The 27,500-nt window shown below is 41.5% G+C and overlaps 1 protein-coding gene across 3 annotated transcripts in view; it reads left to right on the plus strand.

Moving 5' to 3' along the window:
- The window catches only part of LOC138964785 (arylsulfatase J-like), a 36,907-nt gene that overhangs the window by 5,951 nt on the left and 3,456 nt on the right, over positions 1 to 27,500 (plus strand). Inside the window, exons 1-7 of one of the 3 annotated variants that reach the window (XM_070336829.1) lie at positions 12,060 to 12,205; positions 14,007 to 14,284; positions 14,472 to 14,704; positions 19,571 to 19,754; positions 21,297 to 21,411; positions 23,439 to 23,667; positions 26,434 to 26,586. In XM_070336829.1, the coding sequence (XP_070192930.1) occupies positions 12,113 to 12,205; positions 14,007 to 14,284; positions 14,472 to 14,704; positions 19,571 to 19,754; positions 21,297 to 21,411; positions 23,439 to 23,667; positions 26,434 to 26,586 (1,285 nt within the window). In that variant the 5' untranslated portion in view covers positions 12,060 to 12,112. Of the gene's footprint in view, positions 1 to 12,059; positions 12,206 to 14,006; positions 14,285 to 14,471; positions 14,705 to 19,570; positions 19,755 to 21,296; positions 21,412 to 23,438; positions 23,668 to 26,433; positions 26,587 to 27,500 lie in introns of those variants that run through there. The other 2 variants (XM_070336830.1, XM_070336828.1) reach the window with 2 other exon arrangements.

The raw sequence follows: 27,500 nt of genomic DNA on the forward strand, positions 1-27,500 counted from the left end.
GTGAGCTCTTCCAAACATGACCTAAGTCTGGTTGACCGAAGTCAAATTTCAGGGTCACAACAGGGTCAATTTGGGATCTTAAAATGGAAAATTATCAATGTTTTAAACATTTTTAAAACTAGAGTTTACACTTTAACCATTTCTAGGGTTGGATGCCCCTTCTGACGTGACCAAAGTCTGATTGACGTTTTTGAAATGTCAAGGTCACAACGGAGTGATGTTCGAATCAAAATATGGAAAAATTATTAATTTCTTGAAGATTTTAAAAGCTAGACCATTGACATCTCATTCGCTTCTATAAGATTCGATGACCTTCAAACATGAACCAAGTTTGGTCGACCTAGGGGTATGGTTTGGGTAAAAAATGTAAAAATGTAACTTTATTAAACTTCTGTTCATACCAAAACCAAAGTCTAGTTGATCTGTTTCAAGTTTCAAGGTCATAGTGTGGTCACTATTTTGTAACAAAGCAAAAAATATTGTTTGAAAAGTGTTTGGTGCTTACATCTTGGATACTTCCAACTGTTTTGAGGTTTGACTACTTCTGGACATCGAAGTTTTGTCTGGTTGATCCTGGTTATATTACTAGGTCACAACAGGTTTGAGTTCGGATCAACAATGATCAAATCGTCACTTTCTTTAATGTCAAGTGAGCTAGAACAACAGATAGTTTGGTTCTTATCTATATTCCGTATGGCAAAAAGTGAGTCGCATGAAGATTTTCTCTGTTTGTGTGACTCCTTCACTCCTTGTGTGAAAGCTTCACGTATCATGAAAATTGGCATCATTTTTATCATAAACCAATGCAAACAGCATCAAACCTTTGGAGCCTGTGACGTTTCACAGGAATTACTAGAAGGCATTAGTGAAAATGACACATTTATATTATGGACCTCAACGCAATCCCGCTGTGACCTTGACGTTTGACTTTATCAACCAGACTTTCACCATGCGTGGAGAACATCATACACTATAAAACGCGTGGGAAGAATTTAACAATTTTTCTAATTTTGATCCAGATGGGACACTGCTGTGACCGTGAAATTTGACAAACATTAACCAGGAGGTCACTTTTTTGTAAAAGATTTTATCCAATCCTGAAAGTGTGTAAAATGTAAAGGATCCAGCTTTAAAACATGCAAGACCATGACAATTGTCCAGGTTGGAAAGAAACTTTAATCTTGCTGTGGCCTTGAAATTTGAGTAGGTTTGATGTGACTTGCATTATACCTGGGGGTCATCAAATTTTGGTAGTGTGCCAATTTTCAACGCCCTAGCTTCAAAAACATGCGACCTCAAGAAGACCCCGCTGTGACCTTGATGCTTGGCGTTTTCAACAAGACTTTATAAAGACTAGACAGTGTAAAGGACAGCATACTCCAGAAATGTGTGTATTTTCACAGCTCGTGCTATAAACGCATTGACAAAATGAAAATATTCCAAATTTTGAACCAAACCTGACCCCGCTATGACCTTGAAATTGACAAAGATTAACCAGGTCACTTTCTTTTTAAATGTCATCAACATTCTAAAAGTATGTAAAGTTGGCTAAAGTGTATCTGAAAATACCCGTGTGACTTGGAATGATAGGCCGTGAAAAGTAGGATATGCGCCGAAATGGCTGCAATCTGCTGGTCGATGTGAATGCGTGATGTATTGTGTAAAAAATTCCATCTCACACGGCATAAATAGATCCCTGCGCCTTGAGTCCGAGTCTGGAGATACGCGCGCGATATAAGACTTCATATAAAGTGTAATGTTTCTAGCTTTTAAACATGTAAGACAACGAACATTTTCCAATTTGGAAAGCAACTTTACACCTTACTGTGACCTTTGAATTTGATGAGGTTTAATGCGACCTGCGCCACACAAGGGGGTCATTAAACCTTGGAAGTGTGCCAAGTTTCAAAGCCCTAGCTTCAAAAACATGCGAGAAATCCTCAATGACAAATCTTTATGTTTGACCTCAACGCAACCCTGCTGTGACCTTGACCTTTTCAACCTAAACTGTAATCGCGTGTAGAGGTCATCATACACTAAACAAGAAGGGCAAAGCCCATACGACTCACATGCTTGACCTTGACCTTTACATGACCTTGACCTTCAGCTAAACCTAGCAATGACATCATACACTAAGAACTGCTTTACACATTTTTCCTACCAAAATACATGTGACCTTGACCCAAGGTCAAGGTCATCCAAGGTCATGCAACACAAAGCTGTTAATTCAAGACATAGGAAGTACAATGGTGCTTATTGGCTCTTTCTACCATGAGATATGGTCACTTTTAGTGGTTCACTACCTTATTTTGGTCACATTTCATAAGGGTCAAAGTGACCTTGACCTTGACCATATGTGACCAAATGTGTCTCATGATGAAAGCATAACATGTGCCCCACATAATTTTTAAGTTTGAAACAGTTATCTTCCATAGTTCAGGGTCAAGGTCACTTCAAAATATGTATACAATCCAACTTTGAAGAGCTCCTGTGACCTTGACCTTGAAGCAAGGTAAACCAAACTGGTATCAAAAGATGGGGCTTACTTTGCCCTATATATCATATATAGGTGAGGTATTCAATCTCAAAAACTTCAGAGAAAATGGGAAAAATATGAAAAATAGCTGTTTTTTAGACAACATTTATGGCCCCTGCGACCTTGACCTTGAAGCAAGGTCAAGATGCTATGTATGTTTTTTGGGGCCTTGTCATCATACACCATCTTGCCAAATTTGGTACTGATAGACTGAATAGTGTCCAAGAAATATCCAACGTTAAAGTTTTCCGGACGGACGGACGGACGTCCGGACGGACGGACGGACGGACGGACGACTCGGGTGAGTACATAGACTCACTTTTGCTTCGCATGTGAGTCAAAAATGTCTGTATTTTCAAAGTTTGTGCTATAAACGCGCTGAATAAATTGACACTATTCCAAATTTTGAACAAGATGTGACCCCACTGTGACCTTGACATTTTAGAAAGATTAACCAGGTGGTCACTTTTGTTCTGAAATTCTGAAAGTATGTAAAGTATGTAAAGTCTAACTGATCTTGCTTTAAAACATGTAAGACGTACAACGACAATTGTCCAGTTTGGAAAGGAAATTTAACCTAGCTGTGACCTTGAAATTCAATGTGGTTTAATGTGATCTGTACCATATCTGGGGGTCACCATACTTTGGTAGTGTGCCAAGTTTCAAAGCCCTAGCTTCAGAAACGTGCGAGATAACCTGAATGCTACGTCTCAGTGCCATGTTGAATAATATAACGAACAAAATTCCCGTTATTTGTGAAATAATTTGAGTGCATTTGTCTTTTCTTTTCATAATAATTGGGTTCCAACATCTGTTGTCTTAGCAAACATCACAATATCAGTCTTGTTTGTCAACTTTTATTTGTTAGCCCCTTTGTCCGCTTTTCGTGCGCACCTTTTGGCACTTAGTCATATTTTTATATATTTATCCTACATACGTGAGAGAGACACCCGTGAGATAATAATCGTTCAAATCACACGTGTGTATATCATGTAAATGAGGTCATGTCAAGCAAGTCTGACAGGGACCTGTTTTTCCACTGCTTATGATGCCAAAGTTACCGAGACAAACGTCATTATAGAAACAAAAATTGCGCTCGCTAATTACCCTTGATGAATCTTTAAAACTAACACGTCACGCCACACTTTCAGAGTGACGTTTTTTTGCTTTGACGTAATAGATTGCACGAGGCTTTAGAAGAGATCGAGGTTCCAAAACAAGCGTCTTCAATTTAGCTGCCTCGACTGCAAGACATTTTCAGTAAAATACACGTAAGTACAGTATGTAGGATAAACAGAATACTACATGGCTTGCTGTGTCGTACCAGATTTACACTCGTTGCTTTTTCAAATAGTGAACAGCTCGCTTTCGCTCGCAGTTCAATATTTTAAAAAACAACTCGTGTAAATCTGGTAGGACACAGCAAGCAATGTAGTATTCTCTATATATCCCATGACCTCCCTTCTTTGTCTCTGTAAATGTACTCTAGGTATATTTCTTGTATTTCCATTGTACTCTTGTCAAATCCATGATGTAACTATTGCACTCTTCTAACACATAAAATAGTGGATAAATAAGGGTGCACGGAATACATCATTGCTGGCTCTACTTTTTGTCGTCCTTGACATTCCAAAAGCAAATGTACCTGTAAGACCGGATGTGCAAGGGGTCACCACGCTTTTGAGAACATGCGCGAGAGTCGTTCAGTGCTATAGCTTAGTTTTGGTCTCGTCTTGCCGAGACTATCATCACAGCGTCATAGATTTCATGAAGTCTGTCATCCATCGCGTCATATTATGGGGACGTAATCTGTTATGTTTCCTTCTATTCGCAGTTCTGTTTTTGGCTCACGTAAGTGTAGCCTATGCGATGATAAACTTTGTCTGTCTGTGCGTGCGTGCGTGCGTGCGTGCGTGTGTGTGTGATAGAAACTTTAACATTTCCGAGTCTATGGATAAAGCTCGCATAAGAAGATTACGTCTCGGTCAAAAGTGTTTGACGTGTGTGATAGAAACTATTTGAAGACGTCACATTATGACGTAAGAGGGTTGGACGTCACGCAAAGGAATTACTGAAAGTCTCGGTCATTGTTATTGTGAGCGGGCCGAGACTAATTGGCAGATCCAGGGTCTCCCTTTCTTGCACAGTTTCACCTATGCTTACTGTGTGTGTGTGTGTGTGTGTGTGTGTGTGTATGTGTGACAGAGTGATTGAGTTTGTGTTACTGTTTGTCGATTTCTTACGTGAGCCTTGAAGGCTTCGCCTCTTGTTTCTCTTGTGATCAACATGACAAGCCGTATGTGTTTGAGTGTGTGTGCTCGTGCTCTCAACTAAAACAGAAGTCAAACTAGCAATCGTTAAAAACCCAGTCCGTTCGAGAAGTAGAGGTTACATGCCAAGTCTCAGTGATTATCAAAAATAATGGTCGAAGTTAGCGGATCATGAAAAATGCGAGCTTCCGCGAGCTTTTTCATGACCGCGAACTGAGACCATTATTTTTGATAATCACTGAGACGAGGTATGTAACCTCTTTATTCCTCCTTTCTTCAGTTATTCAAAGAAAAGAGGAATTTTTGTGCGAAAGTTTGATCGAATCCAAATCACTCAACCAGTCTACCTGCGCTGGCGATTGAATAATGCGCGGTTGTATAGTTCAGGGAAAATCAATCAATTCTGTTAACACTTCTTGTCAGTTTCTCTGTTTTGGACTAAAATCAAGTACACAGTTATGTTGTTATTCTGCTGTGCCGGTAAAGGCAGATAGTGTGTGTTCTGGTCATGTTTTGGTATCGCTTAGGAAATGTTCTTTCTTCGAATGGGACAAGCAGACGAACTTTTGCACCCGTGTTCCAACGTTAAAAACTGTATGAAGTTCCGTTTTCTGGGGCAAAATAGTGTATGAAACCGTTGTATGTTCTTTAAATTGATGCGATGTGTGCATTTGGTTGCGTGTGATCTGTTTATAAAATGAAATATTGTCGAAAACTTACCGTCGGATTGCAGTCTCTTGTCCAAGCAACTCAGTTCAGAAAATTTGGAAGGGGAACTACTCTTGTCGTACGCGAGTTACTTGCCTTGGGAGTTTGCGTGCACTCATGAGAGATCTAAAGCGAGTTTCTCTGCACTGATCGTTAGATTTGGATTTAGAAACAACCAAACTCATAGATTTTATATGGAGATTAATGTGTTCAAGCCTGTAGTTGCCAGTTTAAATGCAGTATGTTTGTATTGTTTGGTCTAGAGATGTATATTTCGTACATTGGAGCGTTCGGAACTTTTCAATCGCTAAAGTAGTTCCCTGAAAGTCTAACTCATCAACATGTGAGCTATCGAGGATTCAGGCCCGTTGTTGGGTAAGTGATTTTGGTTGTTGGGTAACACGCCGTGGATCGTGTAACTCTGCATTTGCGCCACCGCAACTTTTTATCGCTTCACGCCGACGAAGAGGCAAGCTGCGAGGTAGGTCTCTCGAATGATAAATTAAATTGTTAGAATGCTTGGCACTCAGCATGTTCTCAAGTGTTGCATTTCACATACTTATATCCTTAGCTATATTTCTGTATATATTTTTTGATGCTTTGATGGCCCTGGTGATCGTGACGATCTGTTTTTCTTCTCGTTTCCCCATGTTTTGGGCATATTTTCAGTTTCTGCGTCAAATGCAACAAAACGGAGATTACTGGTTATTCTTGGACATGTTCACTGATAACTTTAATGTTTTATGAATCTCCACGTGTAGTTTCTCTGTATATAGTTCCATATATACTTTGCAAGAAGCAGATAAAAACAGAGTGTCAACAACTCTCTGTAATTCGCCACCGCATCAATTCAATGTTAGATGTAACTCGCCACCGCATTTTTTGTTATTCGCCACCGCACTACGTCAATGGTTTGCCCGGACTGTTCCAAATCCATCTGCAACAAAACCACTCGTATCCCGTCAGAAAAGTTATTGTATAATCATATGTGATTGAAGAGCGCAGCGATTCTTGCCATTCTAGCAATAAACACTCAGTGGCTGAAATCACTAAGTTTGACAATATGGAACCTACCTCTTCCTGTTTGATTTGCGGTCACTTGAGTCTGAAACTGGGCCTGGAACGCTCCTGTTAAAAACATTGTGGGGCCAAATACCACATAATTCTAAAATTCTTAAGCTTCGTTGGTGTTTATGTGTGTGAAATAATTCTAAAATTCAGTCATTCCTATTACCAGCGACAACACAAAAACTCATCAGTTTGACGCTGGAAGAGAAAAGAACGCCTCTGACAGACGTGACGTTTTTTGGGAAAGAAGAATGACGAAGAATGTGGGAGGGAAACGCCGCCAGGTGCGTCTCAGAAACGTGTTCTACAAAAGCTGAACTATACACTGAACTGAACAACTCCAAATCAATATTTTCAATTGGAAGTGACAGAATCACTGAACTCTTCAACATATTATGCAATTCATTAGACAGTTGCGGTGGCGAATAACATCCAAGACGTGAAATTGCGGTGGCGAATTACACCAGGCATCGGTGGCGTATAACATGAAGTCTAATTGTTTGTGTTTTCTTTTGCCGCGTGCGTCACCCAAAGACAAAATTGTGCAACAGCATTCATCAAGAATACAAAGGACATGTTTAGCTCACAGGATATCATCACGGGAATGCATCAACTGGTGCTGTTTCGTTGAAGTTACGAAGGAAGGGACAAATCGTGCAATTTCAGCTACAATTCCAGCAGAAATCGGACTTCAGAACTGCCGAAACCTGACATTTCGACTAAAAAAGCACGTACCTTAGACCTTGAGTATATAATTTTTTGAAATGTACTAATGAAGAATCTAGATGATGCCTGAAAGTCCTACACATTTTCATTTTCTGTGAGAGACCTACCTTGCAGCTTGCCTCTTCGTCAGCGTGAAGCGATAAAAAGTTGCGGTGGCGCAAATGCAGAGTTACACGATCCACGGCGTGGGTAAGTTACCGAAAAATAACTAGCCCTACACCTTTACAGAGAGAAAGAAGCAGAGGGGGGAATAAGCAATGTTATGCTCATGTGAAGTTACAGTGTACCGCCCCAGTGTACCTGGTACACACGTTCTTAGGCCAAAAAAAAAAGGTCTGTTTACGGTAACCCGACCGACCCTAGTTTTTAGGCCCGACCCTAATCTTTTTTTTGGGATCGTCTGAAAAAAAAAACCAACGCATCCAAAATAGAGCTGTTTGCGCTCAAACAGCAGACGACAGAAGGGAGGTAAGCTCAAAGTACTGTTTATAGTTATGTTGGGCAAAAACAGGGATTGATGAGAAGAAATGAACTGTGAAACATCATAGAGAGGGGAGAGAAAAAAATTTTGAAAAAAAAAATAAAAAAAAAAAAGCCGACCTACCGACCCTATTTTTTCACCCTATGTTACCGTAAACAGACCTATTTTTTTTTTTTTTTTTTTTTGGGGGGGGGGGGCCTTATCGGTACATCATTGACTACGACTGTTCTCTGGACAAGCTGTTCGATGCAATTTGCGAGTTTTTCTAGCTCTTCTGTGGTGCAGTAGGCCCTTATAGACGATGAAGGTGTCCAAGATCTCAGGAGATGCTTGTGTAACCATTAGGTATTCAGTCAAATCCGTGTAAGAGGCTTTCAGCTGACGGGGACAACCAAGCCACCATTATGCACCGACTTGACATAGATCAACAGACGTGCCTTTAGAATAATGTATGTGCAGAGGTGCCTCATCTGAACAGACAACTAAAGCTTGATATTTTCGTCACACGTTCTTTTGGATCTTCATGGGATATACAGTTTACAACACTCGTGATTTTGTATATGGCTTGTATTTCAGTCAAGACCCAGCGGGAATATCAAAGGGACTCACTCGCCAGAGGCTCGTGAATCCCTTGATATTCATCCGCTGGGTCTTGACTGAAATACAAGCCATATAAAAAACCACTCGTGTTGTAACCTATTCATTGTAGTATCTAGTTGCCTACATTTGGTAATACCCAAAGCATTTGTGAACGTTTCAAACCAAAAAGTATAGTGGAACTCTGCTTTAGACACCTAGTCTTTTCATGCTAAAAAAAAAATAAAAAAAAAAAAAAAAAAAAATACCCTTCCCCTACCCTACCTCCCCGGTTTTGTAAAGAAAATCTGGCCTCAAGTCTTTTCATGCGCAAAAAAAAAAAAAAAAAAAAAATCTGAGCTTTCTGTCTGTAGCGCTTTGTAATTTGAATAACGACATCCAATAAAGTCTACCAAATACGTAATTCCTTTCTAAGCTCTCTGTCACTGACGGATACATTTGAATAACGACATCCAATAAAGTCTACCAACAGCTGCGAAAACTGTTAAGAAACTTGAAACTCATCAAAAGGAATGAGTTGCACCTTGGGTCATTTCGGTCCTGAATTTCCCGACCTGAGCCAGGCAAAGCAGGAAAACAATACAACGTAATTCCTTTCTAAGCTTTCTGTCTTTGACGGATTGCATTTGAATAACGACATCCAATAACGTCTACCAACTATCAGCTGCGGAGACATTTGTCTCGAAAAAATACGCCGAGAGGCGTTAAAGTTCCCCTTGGTTTGTCCCTGTGTCACGTTTCAATATCACAATAAGGTGATTATGAACGGTTAGTTACTTCTAACTAACTAACCACACCACGATCCACTCTCGCAGTCATACAAATAGATAGAATCAACAAAAGTATAAGTTTCAGACGCCTGTTTATGTAATATCACGCCACCTCCCTCGAGACTTCACTCCAAAAGATGTTCTTTTTACGTTAAATACGTAAAACAAGTGTTTGCTGACAAAAACGCCAGTTAAAGTACAGGAAATAATAATAACACGCTGATCCCGTGTATAGTTAGGAAATGTTACTGATCTGCCTAAAAGTGCTAATTCATGCAGGTGTCACACACCCCACGTCGTCACCACTCGAGTATAATCACAAATATAGATGACTTGGTGGTAAGAAGGGTGCAACAAACATGGTGCAACTTAGCTTTTTGCCACTGAGTGGGCGGCCCGTGATTAGCCTTTAGTCTCCACAACTGCTCCGTTGAAATGTAGTGCCGGTTAGAGTGGCAACGAAGCAGGGAACAGTGGAGACATCAGGCGCCTCACCCAGTCGCTGAAGGTCCTTCCGTAGTCTACCAGAAAAGTAGAGATGTAGCTGGTAGGACGGCGACAGCGACAGCAAAAAGCCAATACAGCAGGTTAGCAGGTTACGTAGACACCGGTTACGTCGGCAGGTTACGTAGACAGGTTGTAAAACAGCCAGCAACAGAAGAAGGCTGCAACAAAAAGCCTCGGTGCGCTAAACATGTCATGCTACCCCTCACACCCCACCTTTAAACATGTCACCCTGACATATTTCATCGAGCACGTGGGCCTGCACAAACGGACTTTTACAACAACAAAACAGCTATTTTCCTTCCTTCTCTCCATATCTGCAAAAAACCATATACAGATTAGTATTTTAGCGTCACAAAGAGCAAATTATGCGCTAACCTGGAAAGAACAACACAGAGTATTTCATTCCACAAACACAGACTCGTCAACAGCGTTAAATAATGATTTATTACCAGCATGCAGCAGTAGATAATAAGCATGCAGGAGTAAATAATTATCGACCGGTGGTTGGATACAAGCTCCTGTGCACACATGTATACAAACACACACGTAGTCAGAAACAGACAGATGCATAAGTGAACAGCTCAGATCATGGGTAATTTTAACACCTTCACATTTAAATGCTTATTTTATAGCCATCCATTGAATTGAGAAGAAAACAAAGCATACTAAACTGCTAAGCATGAATCAAACAATAAGAAAATAAAAAGAACCAACAGCATCGTTTTGTATGTGTGGGTAGTAAACACGTTTTATTTACAAAACACGGCGGAAAATGGCGACAAATTTGTTGCACAGCGACAGGTCACTTTCTTCAACCAAGGCCAGTACTTTCATACATGACAAAGGAAAGCAAATATGGCCTGAATAATAAAGTTATAGTGTTCCTTTGCGAGTCTGACTCTGAGTGATAAACTGTTTTAACCAACTATCTTCTGAAACGTAATTGCACTCAGCAGATTTGTCTTCCGCTCATAACTTTCGTGTCACACGGTCTTTGCGACAAACAGATAGATCGCATTCTCGCAGAAAATCATTGACAACACAGACCAGTCATTTTTACATTTAGTCAAGTTTTGACTAAATGTTTTAACGTAGAGGGGGGAATCGAGACGAGGGTCGTGGTGTATGTGCGTGTGTGTGTGTGTGTGTGTGTGTGTGTGTGTGTGTGTGTGTGTGTGTGTGTGTGTGTGTGTCTGTGTGTGTGTGTGTCTGTGTGTGTGTGTAGAGCGATTCAGACTAAACTACTGGACCGATCTTTATGAAATTTGACATGAGAGTTCCTGGGTATGAAATCCCCATACGTTTGTTTCATTTTTTTTATAAATGTCTTTGATGACGTCATATCCGGCTTTTCGTGAAAGTTGAGGCGGCACTGTCACGCCCTCATTTTTCAACCAAATTGGTTGAAATTTTGGTCAAGTAATCTTCGACGAAGCCCGGACTTCGGTATTGCATTTCAGCTTGGTGGCTTAAAAATTAACTTTGGTCATTAAACATCTGAAAATTGTAAAAAAATATAAAAATTTATAAAACGATCCAAATTTACGTTCATCTTATTCTCCATCATTTTCTGATTTCAAAAACATTTTAAATATGTTATATTTGGATTAAAAACAAGCTCTGAAAATTAAATATATAAAAATTATTATCAAAATTAAATTGTCGAAATCAATTTAAAAACACTTTCATCTTATTCCTTGTCGGTTCCTGCATGTCACATTTGTTTCGAGGACGTTACGAACGTTTGCACATTTTTAACGGAAAACCGTTACAACGTCTATTCTCTGGTACTGTTTGCTCCAAGTACAAGCGCGAATCCAGATGAGGGTCTTTGTCATCGTTCTGTGAAATTTGGAGAGACTGCTATTTGTAGTTTTAGATATCAACTGCAGCTACCTAGGAAAAACACCCCCAAAAATCTGTTTTTCAGGATTGTGGTCGCTCTCTTTTACACGCTAGATCAGCCTGACTGCCCGACGGATTTGAACGAAATGTGTTTGAACTGTTAGGTAAGACACCAAATAAACTTTCGGACGTAAAAAAATTAATATATCATTCAGTTTAAGTCACTGTTTGGACAGTTGAAAGTGAATCATGCAGTCAAAAAACGCCATTTTTGAGGGTAGGCGTGGTCACGGGCCTGTGACGTCATACCCAAATATAACTCAGATTCCAGAAACACATTTTTTGAGCAGAAGAAAGACTAATCTTCAAAAACACGTGTATTTCTGACCAAAATACTGCTGTTTAACATCTGGGCTATACGACTGAAAAAATATCCTTAACTTTTTGTGCTCAGTGTACGAGTTTGCTACCATCAAACATCTGCTTATCCATCTGTACAATAATGTCTTTATTTTCAAACCAATTAATCCACAATTTGGGTAGTGCGTTTATTAATGCCCAATAATCCAATTACAATATTTGGTGGTGAGGGGGTTAAGGGGGGATGTGTAAGCTGAATATAAGACAGTTTCCCGCAGTCTTGGTCAGGACTTCCAGAGCGAAAGTGAAACACACTCCGTCTGCTTCGGCTCACAGGGTAAGTAACAGTCATTGCTTCAAGCTTGGTGAGTGCTTGCCTGTGTTCGGGTGTGTGTTGGTGGGGTAGGGTGTGTTTGTGTGTGTGTGTGTGTGTGTGTGTGTGTGTGTGTGTGTGTGAGTGTGTGTGAGTGTGTGTGTTGGGCATTTCTCAAAGCTTACATATTTTGGGGTAATTTTCTTGCGGTACTTTTTCTCCGTTTTTTGTCATCTATTTTCTATTATTGCGCTTTTTTATGACATCATTTTTCGTTCTCCTTCTTCAGCGTTCCAGAATTGTCTGGTTACGTGTGAGCTCGTTTGCCCATTTGAGTAGGCATGCTGGGTGTTTTCGTGTTTCCATAACCCACCGAACTCGGACATGGATTACAGGATCTTTTCCGTGCGCACTTGATCTTGTGCTTGCGTGTACACACGAAGGGGGTTAAGTCACTGGCATGTCTGCACATAAGTTGACCTGGGAGATCGGAAAAATCTCCACTCTTAACCCACCAGGCGGCAGCGACCGGGATTCGAGCTCACGACCTCCCGATTAGGAGGCCGACGTCTTACCACCCCGCCACTGCGCCACTGCGCCCGTTTCGTTCAAAGAAATGTTCAGGGGACACTGAAGGGGTCGCAATTTTATAAGTTATGTTTTCCGAAATTTCTACATAGCAGCCTTTGGTGAAAATAGAAAGAAAAAGGGCCATGCCTAAATTCTCCATCCTACGTTTTTTACATTCTTTTTATTTCAATGGGCCAACGAAATCATGGTAATTCAAAGTCAATCTGCCATTTTTTCAAGGTTTTGCAAGCTTTTCTTCTTAGCTTTTTGTGCAGAGAAATTTTAAGAAGGGTTTTTAAAGTATGCAAAATTATATTGTAGATACTTGCAAAAATAGCAAATCAATATACGACTACTATGAACTTCAAAATATTACGTAAAAATGAAACTTTATGTGTAATGCAAAAATGGATACGTCTGATGGAAACGATGACCCGTTGACCGAGAGTCGCATGATGGCTCCGAGATTGTTTATTTTTTCGCGAGTGGACTGAGAAACAACGAAGAACTATGAATCAAATGCTTGACGTCGATTGAAATGATGACAGGTTGTTTTTTTGTCTTTGTTTTTTTTTCTCCAAAATTTTCATCAATCAATAAACACATGATAACAAACATGCTAACTGTGTGTTTTCTGTTTGTACACATGCTTTATCATTCACATGCGGTGCAAAACAACTTATTGTGTTACATTTTACATTTATACAAAAGGACTAAAAATAGTCATACGTGAAACTATATACGTGTCAACATGTGTAGCATCACAATGATCATATGTCATCATATATTGATCTTTTAAAAAACAATATTCGCATCAAAACATATGCCTGTCTTTACCCTAAATCAAAGACAATAAACAATAATTTGTTTCTAATTGATAAAACTTCAGACAAACGAAATCTCAAAACAACATAATTTCCAAAAATAATTTCCAGTGTTAATCGTGAATCGTTCAAAAAAAAAAAATGCTAAGGCACATCTTTGCGATTAAAATAATATGATATATCTTCTTCATATTATTTTTTGCTGTTACTTTTTATACCAAAAAGCACGTCTGTAACATTTAACCTAATTCTTTCGCCAATGATGACAGTTAATTGCGGGAATGTTCGGATATCATTGTTGTCTCTTAATTTTGTATTTCTTTTTCTCATGTAATCTAACAGTACCGTTATTCTTGGATGAAAGTCTGACGTTCACACCAATTTTCTAATTCCAATTTTACCGTCATTTTTGCTTTAATTTTCTTACTCAGAACTATTTTCAAAGGGGAACAAGTGTAACCATGGGACTTTCATCCTGGATGACGGCCGTTCTCGTCATGGTTACTATGGCAACTGTAGACCTGGTCCACGGCGCACCCAACATCATTATCTTAATGGGGGACGACGTTGGTTTCGCGGACTACGAGATAAATGACCCGGCCATGAGGACGCCTGCCAACACTGCGCTGGCCCAGAAAGGCTTGACACTGAACCAGTCGTACACATTGCAGACCTGTACTCCCACACGAACTGCGCTTCTCACTGGAAGGTAATTGGTTCATTAGTTTAACGCCGGTGTGTGTGTGTGTGTGTGTGTGTGTGTGTGTGTGTGTGTGTGTGTGTGTGTGTGTGTGCGTGCGTGCGTGCGTGCGTGCGTGCATGCGTGCGTGCGTGATTGCATTTCTTTCTTATAAAAAGAAACTACCTTGTAATGACTCGAATATGACTTGTGCCAGGTACTCCTACAAGCTGGGCATGCAGCTCGGCAAGATCAAAGGCACGTACCTGCGCTATGTACCTGTAGAACCCAAACTCTTGCCTGCTTCTCTCAAAGATCTCAACTACACGACGCACGCTGTGGGCAAGTGGCATCTTGGCTTCTGCGATTGGAAACTCACCCCGCGCTATCGGGGCTTTGATACCTTCTATGGTTTTTTCAGCGGCGCGCAGGGATACTTCAACCACTCAGGTGCGTAATACACGATTTTCGGAAATAACTTATGGAACGCCAGATACGCAATGTCCCCGCGGAATTTCGGCCGGAATTCCGCGCAGACTTTTGAGCTTTTCTCGTCGTTGATTGGTCAAAAATTCCGGCCGAACTTTTATTGTCCTCGCGCAATTCCGGCCGGAATTCCGGTCGGAATTCCGTCAGAACTTTCGAGTTATTCTCTACTGACTAAAAACATGGAATGGGAATTTACCGGACACACATGTTTATGTAACTGCTTTGAAATCAAGGGCGATCACTCAAATTCTTCAAAACGCAGGAATACAAATAGCAATGGATGTTGCGCTGTTTATGGTGCAATATGTGAATGCGATCATTGCCAAGACCCATTTTTATAGGTGCTTGAAGAAGACATTTTCTTACAGGCAGAATGTGAAATTAAACAGAAAAATACAGATTTTAGACAGATCTGTACGCAAGTTTGCTCGCTATATGGGCATCTACTTCTTTAGATACGTAGGCCTACTGAAATCAGCAACTGTCACGTCCTGCTTCCTTTGCGGACATGAATTGTGTTGTTGTTGTTGTTGTTGTTGTTGTTGTTGTTGTTGTTGTTGTTGCAGACATGAATTGAGTTGTTGTAGTTGTTGTCAGAGATGTATTTTCTGGTTTATTTTTGGCTGGTATGGCATTTTATTCAAGTAAGGGTATGCATATTTGTCATTCGACGAAAAGGCCTTGTCAGACCTTTTTTTACTTAAAATAGCGCAAAGGAAGGACTGTTGTTTTGTGGGTGCGGCATCCTTTCAAAGTAGAACTGTAAAAAGAGGCGTAAAACGACACAAATGACTCATTTTATGCGCCATCCGTAACTCATCAGACCGCTAGATTTTTCGTTAAGACCAAGGTCACAAAGAACTACACTGTTCCGAGAATATTTGCTCGGGCGTCAGATAATACTGTTTCAAATTAGATTTCTTTCTTTTTCCAAATCGGGCAGAGGGTGAGGTGGGGGATGAGGCAGGGTTTCAGATGTGCGTGTGTGTGTGTGTGTGTGTGTGTGTGTGTGTGTGTGTGTGTGTGTGTGTGTGTGTGTGTGTGTGTGTGTGTGTGTGTGTGTGTGTGTGTGTGATACACGCCCACAGAAAAAAAAGGATAGTGGACAAATCAAACCGATGCCCAAACGGTCAGAATCTCTGTGTTCAGTCAGTCAAAACCCTTTATTTGAATCAAGGGTAACAACTCATGAACACTAATCTGAAGTGTGTACTGTTTGCAAGAACCGCTTCCACGAAATAGCTGTGTTCACACTCACACGAGCGCGCGCGGTTAATGTTGGTTTCTTTGATCCGACTCTCTTCCAATCCCACTGTTCTGATGTCTCTATCTAAAAGTCCATGCAAAACGAGTGCCGAACGTTTGCGATAAAATTAAAGTCCGGGCGGAATTGCGCGAGGACATTTTAACCTCGATCCGATTCTATTCCGTTCCAACTTTTTTAAATTTCTCGATCTAAATCTCCCGCGGGAAGTGCCGAACCCATACGAACGTTCCCGACAAAAGTCCGGGCGGAATTACGCGAGGACATTTGAACCAATCAAAGACGAGTATAGCTCGAAAGTCCTGGCGGAATTCCTCGAGGATTTCCGCGAGGAATTGCGCAAGGACATTAAAAGTTCGGGCGGAATTTCTGACCAATCAACGACGAGAATAGCTCGAAAGTCCGCGCGGAATTACGCGAGGAATTCCGCGGGGACATGGCGTATCTGGCGTTCCATACGAACCCATACAAGCGTTCCCGATAAAAGTCCGGGCGGAATTGCGCGCTTACATTTTAACCAATCAAAGACGAGTATAGCTCGAAAGTCCGGGCGGAATTCCGGCCGGGCGGAATTCCGACCGGAATGGCGCGAGGACATTAAAAGTTCGGGCGGAATTTCTGACCATTCAACGACAAGAAAAGCTCAAAAGTCCGCGCGGAATTCCGGCCGGAATTCTGCGGGGACATGGCGTATCTGGCGTTCCATAATAACTCGGTCAGGTTTGCATGGGTTCTGAAAGAGTGACTACCCTTGCATTTGCGCAGAAAAACTTTGATATTTGATTCCTGTACACGTGCTTGAGACACACCCTCTCGCTAGTGACTGGTCTAGAATGTCACGTGGGAAATAATATCACGTTGGGAAACTTTCCCACGTGACATTACAGGCCAGTCACTAGCGAGAGGGCGTGCCTCAAAACGTGTACAGAAAGCCCATGGCAACGTTTTTTCTGCGCAAATGCAAGGGTACACGATCCAAAATAAATATTTCTGTTTGCTGCATTCAGACAATATAAGATGTATGGTGGCTTGTTGACAGACCAGTTTTTTTGTTGGTCCAAGGGGACCATATCGTCTTTTGTTTTATCTTTATCGACCAAGGCCGAAGGCCGCGGTTGATAAATATGAGACAAAAGGCGATATGTTCACCGAGGACCAACAACAAAATGCTGGTCTGACGACAAGCCACCAAGCATCGTTTTTGTCATCATTTTGGTTGTGCAACAAAATGCACAAAAACCCACAGGGAGACGAATTTTTAGAATCCAACTCCGGGCCACAAAGCATCGTCACAGTAGCTCGAGATAACACGTCAACCTTTTATGTGACGTCAAACGTAGCTTGTTGACGCTTTTCTTCCAGTCTGAAAATGTACAGAGCTACGATCATACGTGTGAGTTCTGTAAATGTTGAGCATATTTCTTTTCTTTTTCAGTCTTTATGACTTTTCGTTGTGGATTTTGCGATTAGATAAGTTGAAATTGACCATGAGTCGCCGCAGTAATTATCAACATTGATTGAGTCTTTTTAGAGTGAATGCTTACAATCGTTGTCCTCGGAAACACAAATCCAAAGCCGCGATGGTTCCACATATCAAACAATCAGCCTGATTGGCTTTTACTTTGACAATCCACGTTTCACCTGAAAGCTCAAACCCGACAGAGTTCTTTCCGGAATTGGTCTATTATCTATGCATGCGTAGTAGAACTATCGCCAGATTTGGTGTACATGTGTATTGGCAACCATTCAGCTATTATGAGTTATTTCTAGTATGCTGACTGTTAGCAAATGATAACAGGCATGTCGAGAAAATGAATTAACAGCATGAGCCGGAGACGAATGTTGATATCATTTTTGAGACATGTCTGTAATCATTTGCTAACGGTCAGCATATTCGAAATAAACGGTTTTATTACCGCCTATTTCGACCAAAAGAAATTTCGAAGCGACCCCGCGAATTAGAGGGAACAGCCGCAAAGGAAACTGGATCGCTCTTATCTGAAAATACTTGTCAGTCAAAGCATTCTCGTGACCTAGGTCAGTCAATCAGAGTGACTCACCTGACGTGATGAATATTCACAGGTCAAATGCGTTCACACAACAATCTCATAAGATAAACCATGTTGAACATGCTTTTCAGTTGCTTTGATATCTCTTGTCCAACTGAGAGGGACAGATTTCGAAAGGACGCCAGAGACAAAGGAAATGACGTGAAGATATATTTGACGTAAATTAAGTGACGCAATTTCACTTGAATCGTCAGAACTTTGACATTTGGAAAGAGCGGGTCGGCATTGCAAACCCAGAGGGTGGGTGGTGCCTTGCCGTTCTGTAAAGCGCCCACCGACAAAACTGGCTTTTTGGTATTTTTTAGATAAAGAGTGTAGTATGTGACAGCATTTGAAGTGTCATTCTTTAGAATAAGTTACGCTGATATTGTTAGTTTCAATATTTACTTTGTCATGTTAATTTTTAGCGTGATAAACAAAAAGAAACGATAGCCTAGCTAGCTTATACTTTCCAGTGTGATTCGAAGTGTCCAACGTAAGCGTATATAATCCTGCTAGTTGCTAGTTAAGCCGGTCGTCCACGTTCGAGTCGAAAAATACACACATCTACGTCGTCTGTTGCCCGTGATCATCCACAATGCGAACAAGCACAGCCAAATTAGCAGAGCCAAATCATGGGTTCGAACGTGGTTTGCATACCGTGGCCGACGCTGCGCTAGTAGCATTTCAGCTGTCTACACCGCTGGGAAAAGAAAGACAAATAACCGTTGCCAATTCCTTTCGTTGCGCAGCGTGTCGCTGTAAATCACCGGTTTCGACAATAGGATATCGATTTAATCGCCTATTGGACAGAGCCCTGGCCCGAGGGGCACGAAGCGAAAGTAGGTACCACCCAAACGGGAGAGAACAAACTGTGCGGTCTGATTCTTTGAAATCACTGCAATTCTCAGTTTCATCCAATCAAACACTGCGGAATTATCGAATGTTTAAAGATATCTTTGCATGTAAAGACTATGTCACACACCTGCCATATGAGCAATGCGTTTCAATGATGAAGTTTAGAACATTAAACAACAATTTGCCTGTACAGAAAGAACGTTATCTTAACATCCCGAGGTCAGAAAGAACTTGTACCAAATGTGTATCACAAGACATAGGTGATGAATTCCATTATTTATTTGTCTGTGATTTTTTCAAAGAAGAAAGAGCTGAGTTGTTACCACCTTACTATTGGAAAAAAAAACTAACGCACTTAAATTTAAAAAGTTGTTTGCTACTAAGAAAAAGAAATTTCTAAAGAATATTTTGGACTTTATTAATAGAATTTGTAACAGTTTTTCATACTTTTTTTATTTTTTTATTTACTATATTAGCATATATATATCATGATTGTATTGATTGTATTTATTGTTCAAAATGCCCCCATGGGTTATGGACTAATACAACTTGAACTTGAACTTGGCTGGCTCCCTTTTTGGGTGGTAACTTTTTCATGCACCTCAGCCCTTGAGTCCCTTAGCAAGCTCTGTCATGTGCAATGTACGCATGTTCCAGGGACAGGCACACCCTCCTTCGACTTCCGTGACAACGGACGCGTTGCCTGGGAAAACAAGGGACTCTACTCCACAGAGCTGCACACCACCAGGGTTCAGGAGATCATCAGGGGAAGAAAACGAGAACCCTTCTTCATCTACATGGCCTATCAGAATGCACATTCCCCTTGGGAGGCTAAACAGAGGTACGTTCAGACTGACTGACTGGCTGACGTGCTGAATAGCTGAATGACATCACATGTCCTATCGGAACGCACACGACCCTTGGGAGGCGAACCAGTGGTACGTTCTAACTGACTGACTGACATTGTCTGGCTGACTGACTGACTTGCTGAATAGCTGAAGGACATTGCATGGCCGATCAGAACGCACACGCCCCGTGGGAGGCTAAAGAGAGGTACGATCTGATGAACTGATTTACTGACTGACATTGTTTGGCTGACTCGCTGAATAGCCGAATGACATTGCATGGCCTATCCGAACGCACACGACCCTTGGGTGGCGAAGAGGGGTACGTTCTGATTAACTGACTTTACTGACTGACACTGTTTGGGTGACTGGCTGACTTGCTTAATAGCTGAATGACATCACATAACCCATCCGGACGCACACGACCTTTGGTTGTCAAAACAGTGGTACGTTCTTACTGACAGACTGACTAACATTGGTTGGCTGACGGACTGACTCGCTGAATAGCTGAATTACATCACATGGCCTATCCTAACGCACACAACTCTTGGGAGGCGAAACTGAGGTACGTTCTGACTGACTGACTTTACTGACTGACACTGTTTGGCTGACTGGCTGAATAACCGAATGACACTACATGGCCTATCCGAACGGTCACGACCCTTTGGAGGCTAAAGAGAGGTACGTTCTGATTAACTGACTTACTGACTGACACTGTTTGGCTGACTGGCTGACTTGCTGAATAACCGAATGACATGAGTGACATGGCCTATCCGAACGTACAAGCCCCTTGACAAGCGAAACAGCTGTACGTTGTTTTGATTGCGCGATTGATACTGACACTACATGGTCAATCGGAATGAACACGCCCCTTCGTAATTGAAAAAGCGGTGCGTTCTGACTGACTGACTGTCTGAATGACTCCCCATGGCCTACCAGAACGCACAACCCCTTGGTAAGTGAATAAGTGTAGCGTTCTGACTGCCTGGCTGTCTGAATGACACTACATGGCCTATCCGAACGCACACGCTCCTTGAGAAACTAAACAGCGGGTTTTTTTCTGGTTGACTGACTGACATGACACTGACACAACGTGTCCTATCCGAACGCACACGCCCTTTGGGAAGCTAAACAGCGATACTTTCTGGCTTACTGATCGACTGACTGACGGAGACGATTGTCGCAGGTATTATATGTATTCATTTATTTAAAATCTATTCACAGTAAATATGATCACGATGCTTCTGTGTAAACTTTTATCATATCACTGCTTATTTCTTGTTGCTGTAGCTGTAGACTTTTAAAAAAACCTGCACTTTTTGTTTGTTAATGAATCTTTTACATTGTGCAGTGTTTGCTTCTGTGATCACGATGCTGCTGTGTAAATGTTTATCATATCACTGCTTATATCTTGATTTTTATTTTTTTTAATTTATTTAATTTTTTTATTTTTTTGTGCTAATTTCTTGTTGCTGTAGCTGTAGACTTTTAAGAAAACTGCACTTGTTGTGATTTTATGAATCTTTTACATTGTGCAGTTACATCGACGACTACTGCAGTCACGTGCAGGGCGAGAAACGACGTATCCACTGCGCTATGGTGGCTGCAATGGATGAGAGCATCAAAAACATAACTGACACGCTGGATGAGGAGGTTAAAGACATACGATTTTATTACAATCAAGAAATAAGCAGTGAATGTTGATTGGCTTGAGTGCATTCAATACATAATACATTCCAACATAACAAACATAGTGCTCACCGAACTGCGTACACGCACTGACTCACACCCACACACACACACACACACACACACACACATACACACACACACACACACACACACTCTCTCTCTCTCTCTTTCTCTCTACATTGTACCGCGTTCCCATCGTGTCCACTTCACATGAAGTAGGCTACTCTTTTTAGAAAGTGAATTGAATACGTGTGCCACCTTTGGCAAAGAAACATAAAACTCCAATTAAAATCTAGAAATTTCGACAATAAGAAAAGGGATCGAATTCTGACAACACTATTACCTATAAACTTTGCTATTGTGACAGTGTATTTCTTTCATTTGCTGCAATTGTATTTTCTGTATTGCTGTGAGTGTTTTTGTTGTAGTGCTGCGAGCGTGTTTCGTTTTATCGCAGTCAGTGTTTTTCTTTATACAGTATTACAGCGAGTTTATTTCTTGGTTTTGCAGCGAGTGTACTTCTGACATCATGTTACTCACCTTGTCTGATCTACTACCTGTACTAATTATTGAATATGTCATGCATTCACAGGGTATCGCAGACGACACTATCTTACTCACCTTGTCTGGTCTACTACCTGTGCTAATTCTTGAAGATGACATGCATTCACAGGATATCGCAGACGAAACCTTGTCCGATCTACTACCTGAACTAATTATTGAATATGTCATGCATTCACAGGGTATCGCAGACGACACTATCTTACTCACCTTGTCTAGTCTACTTCCTGTACTAATTCTTGAAGATGTTATGCATTTAAAGGGTATTCCAGACGACGTATACATGTGCCTGATCTACTACCTGTATCTTCTTCTTTTTCAGCGTTCCAGAAATTCTGGTGACGTGTGTGCTCGTTTGCCCATGTTGGTTCCCCACACTATACTCTGAGAGCATAGTCAGCTTCACTCCGCTTTCGTTGAGTAGGCATGCTGGGTATTTTCGTATTTCCATACCCACCAAACTCCGACATGGATTACAGGATCTTTTCCGTGCGCACTTGGTCGTGTGCTTCCGTGTACACACGAAGGGGGTTAAGTCACTAGCATGTCTGCACATAAGTTGACCTGGGAGATCGGAAAAATCTCCACTCTTAACCCACCAGGCGGCAGCGACCGGGATTCAAACTCACGACCTCCCGATTAGGAGGCCGACGTCATACCACCACGCCACTGCGCCCGTCACTACCTGTACCAAGTCTTGAAGATGTTATTCATTCTCAGGGTGTCGCAGACGACATCTTGTCTGATTTACTACCTGTTATAATTCTTGAAGATGCCATGCATTCACAGGTTATCGCAGACGACATCTTGTCTGACCTACTACCTGTGGTAATTCTTGAAGATGTCATGCATTCACAGGGTATCGCAGACGACATCTTGTTTGATCTACTCCCTGTACTTATTCTTGAAGACGGCATGCATGCACAGGTTATAGCAGACGGCACTATCTTGTCTGGTCTACTACCTGTGGTAGTTCTTGAAGATGTCATGGATTCACAGGGTATCGCAGACGACACCTTGTCCAATCTACTCCCTGTACTAATTATTGAAGATGGCATGCATTCACAGGGTATGGCAGACGACACCTTGTCCAATCTACTCCCTGTACTAATTATTGAAGATGGCATGCATTCACAGGGTATCGCAGACGACACCTTGTCCAATCTACTCCCTGTACTAACTACTGAAGATGGCATGCATTCACAGGGTATTGCAGACGACACCTTGTCCAATCTACTCCCTGTAGCCTACTAATACTACTAATTATTGATGATGGCATGCATTCACAGGGTATCGCAGACGACACCTTGTCCAATCTACTCCCTGTACTAAGTATTGAAGATGGCATGCATTCACAGGGTATCGCAGACGATACCTTGTCCAATATACTCCCTGTACTAATTATTGAAAATGGCATGCATTCACAGGGTATCGCAGACGACACCATTCTACTCGTCTTGTCGGATAACGGTGGGCCGCTGGGCTATGGGTCGTACAACTGGCCACTCCGAGGGGGCAAATCCTCCTTCTGGGAGGGGGGTCTTCGCTCACACACCGTCTTCGTGCACCCAAAGTGGGTGGTGAATCCTGGGACCACGTGGGACAGTCTCATCCACGTCACTGACTGGTATCCCACGCTCTACAAGGCTGCTGGAGGTACGCCACACATCCCAAAGAATAAATGTGAAGGAATGCAGTACAATACATGACATAACATTGCAATATATTACGATAAGATAAATAAAACAAGTCGCGTAAGGCGAAATTACTACATTTAGTCAAGCTATGGAACTCACAGAATGAAACTGAACGTAGTCCGCCGCTAGTGCAAAAGGCAGTGAAAGTGACGAGCCTGTTTGGCGCGGTAGCGATTGCGCTGTGCTTCATAGCACGCTTTACTGTACCTCTCTTCGTTTTAACTTTCTGAGCGTGTTTTTAATCCAAACATATCATTACACCCCCGGTATAGGGGTGTGTATAGGTTTCGCTCGATGTGTTTGTTTGTTTGTTTGTTTGTGTTCGCATATAGATCTCAAGAATGAACGGACCGATCGTCACCAAACTTGGTGAACAGGTTCTATACATTCCTGAGACGGTCCTGACAAAAATGGGACCAGTCAAACACACGGTTAGGGAGTTATTGGTGGATTAAGATTCTACAAGGACTTATAGAGGGACATATTAATGGTCAAAGGGAAATAACCACACTTGTTAGCAGTGCCTGCTCAGTTGGTGGCAGTGAGAATGCTAAGGACGGGGGTGTTTTTCCTACCTCGGAGGAATTTCTTGTATCTATATGTTTTTTGAATCAGGAACCAACAAGGAATAAGATGAAATAGTTTTTAAAACGATTTCGGAAATTTAATTTTGATCATAATTTTTATATTTTTAATTTTCAGAGCTTGTTTTTAATCCAAATATGACATATGTTTATGTTTTTGGAATCAGAAAATGACGAACAATAAGATGAAATTGTTTTTGGATCGTTTAATAAAAAAATAATTTTAATTAGAAGTTTCCGATTTTTAATGACCAAACTCACTCATTAGTTCACCAAGCTGAAATGCAATAACAAACCCCGGCCTTTGTCGAAGATTACTTTGCCAAAATTTCAATCAATTTAATTGAAAAAATGAGGGTGTGACAGTGCCGCCTCAACTTTTACAAAAAGCCGGATATGATGTCATCAAAGGTATTTATCGAAAAAATGAAAAAAACATCCGGGGATATCATACCCAGGAACTCTCATGTCAAATTTAATAAAGATCGGCCCAGTAGATTAGTCTGAATCGCTCTACACACACACAGACACACACACACACACACACACACACACACACACACACACACACACACACACACACACACACACACACACACACACACCACGACCCTCGTCTCGATTCCCCCCTCTACGTTAAAACATTTAGTCAAAACTTGACTAAATGTAATGACATGCAATGCAATGCATGCTCGTGATCCTGTCACTTCGATCAATACTTTAAATAAGATAAAATGCAATGCAAAGCATTTTCATGATCCGGTCACTTTGATCATTATTTTTAAAATCACTGAGACGAGGCGTGTACTATATTTATTCCGCACTTTGTAAGTTTTTCATATTTAAGAGATGTGTGTTATGCCCAAGCTTGGTCAAATCCTAATCTCACTGTCAGTCTTTATGCGGAGTTGGGCGCAGACGAGTGATTAATGTTCCGATTCTGTGGCGGTCAAGGCAGAAAAATGCGTGGTCTTTTTGATACCTTGTCGCATTGACACCACAAACTGACGACTTATTTCATCACGTATCACTATGTGAAAAAAGGGAAAGTGGGTCCACGATCGCTCCGGGGTTGAATAAACCACGAGAACTGGTGCGTGGATTACGCATGTTACATCTAGCCATTCAAACGAACTGTGTCATTTCATGATGTTAAAATACTAGTGCAAGTGTGTTCCATAAGGTTAGAATTGCTTATTTCGTGAAAGATTCCATCGTTCTGTAAACCTCATCTGAGGCAGAGTAAGGCTTTAACTGAACTCATTGATTTTAGATTGATTTGCATGCGTTCAAGCGTGTATGTGTCATTCTAAATGCGTCGTGTAGTTGTGTACACGTTGCAGACCTGCCATCCCTTGTGACGCCTCAAGTGTAACAATTTAACAAACAATTGGTATTTTCAGCACTTTCTAAAAATTATTCCCACATCCACATTTATGCCATCTTGCACAAGAATAGACATTTAAAATAAATCAAGTTTTATGGACAAATGTAATGCAGGAACATGAAATGGCCTTCAGAGAGTATCTGCAGTGCCTCTTTTCAGTGACCCATTGTGTGACCGCCACACGGAGAGGAAAGCAGAAATGAGTACCAGAATTCACGAAAAAGGGAGGGAACTGTTGCATGCTTGTGACGATTTGTTTGAGCGTAGCAATCTTGAGCTTGGCGTTAGCTTGCTCTTAAAACGTAGCATGCTATGCCGAAAGCGTAGCAGTTGGCAACTCTGGCATTGTCAGCATCGGAGGTGTATGTTATGTACACACGAACATTCTCAACTTTTCAGTCACGTAAAGTATTCCTCACAAGTTTTATTCCTAGCTGACCGGTGGTGGAATAAACAAAATATAAAGAATTCTGAATTTTCGAACGTTAGCATGAGCCTATCTTATGTTGTTTTGTTGTTGTTGTTGTTGTTGGTATTACCCTAACATACATCGTACACAAACTAAACATCATCGTTTCTACATATTAATAATGTTTCCTTCCAAGTATCTGGAACAAGGCATCGGGCACAGGGATAGTATGAGGCGGAGGTTGCAAGTATGGGGGAAAGGTTGCAGAAAAGAGAGAGAGACTTGTGATTTATTTTTAGTGTTTTTTTTTATAGTTAAGACCTGTGGTGGTTTCTGCCGGATTAGGAAATCCCTCTGACCTGCAGGAGATGGACGGCATTGACCAGTACTGGAAGCTCATCAAGGGAAAGCAAGGCACGAGAGATAGAGTCGTACTCAACATTGACGACAAAAGGGGCCGCTCTGCTGTCCGCATCGGAGACATGAAACTTCTGACTGGTTTGTTGCATGACCTGATGGACAAAAAGATGGATCAATAGAGAGCGTGTGTGTGTGTGTGTGTGTGTGTGTGAGAGAGAGAGAGAGAGAGAGAGAGAGAGAGAGAGAGAGAGAGGGAGAGAGAGAGAGAGAGAGAGTGAGAGGGAGAGAAAGAGATGGAGAGCGAGAGAGAGTGAGAGAGAAAGAGAGAGAGAGAGGGAGGAGAGAGAGAGAGAGAGAGAGGGAGAGAGGAGAGAGAGAGAGAGAGAAAGAGAGAGAGAGAGAGAGAGACTGACTGCAATATATTTTGCAAGGATAACGATTTAAGGCTGGGCCTTTTCTTACAATCTGTCATTGGGACGACAAACACAAAATAAAACCAAAACACTATCAATTTACACTCAAACAGAAACACCATAAAAGTTAAAATTCAAACACCAATATACACATGATGATGATGATTGATGATAATGATGATGATGATGATGATGATGATGATGATGATGATGTACGCATTAGAAACACGAAGGTTCTGATAGATAGATACAGACAGACAGGGGACAGACATATATATAGCTAGATAAATAGATGGATAGACTGGCGAAAAAGCCGATTATATCAACGTGCAAGTTTATACCCCCATTCCACATATCCGTTCTAGCTTCCAACAATGAGACGCTGCGCAAACGTTTTTGGCATCTTTGAGCAGCGTCTGACCATAGTGGCAGCCGTCCTCAGGACGGCTGGCAACGGAAGCTAGAACGGATGTGTGGAATGCGGGTATGACAACTCAGTGTGTGAGAGCGCTAGCGTTGCGTTACCATTGCGTTTGTTTGTTTGTTTGTTTGTTTGCTTAACGCCCAGCCGACCACGAAGGGCCATATCAGGGCGGTGCTGCTTTGACATTTAACGTGCGCCACACACAAGACAGAAGT

The sequence above is a fragment of the Littorina saxatilis genome, linkage group LG4 (assembly GCF_037325665.1).
Source record: "Littorina saxatilis isolate snail1 linkage group LG4, US_GU_Lsax_2.0, whole genome shotgun sequence".
NCBI classification, from domain to species: domain Eukaryota; kingdom Metazoa; phylum Mollusca; class Gastropoda; order Littorinimorpha; family Littorinidae; genus Littorina; species Littorina saxatilis.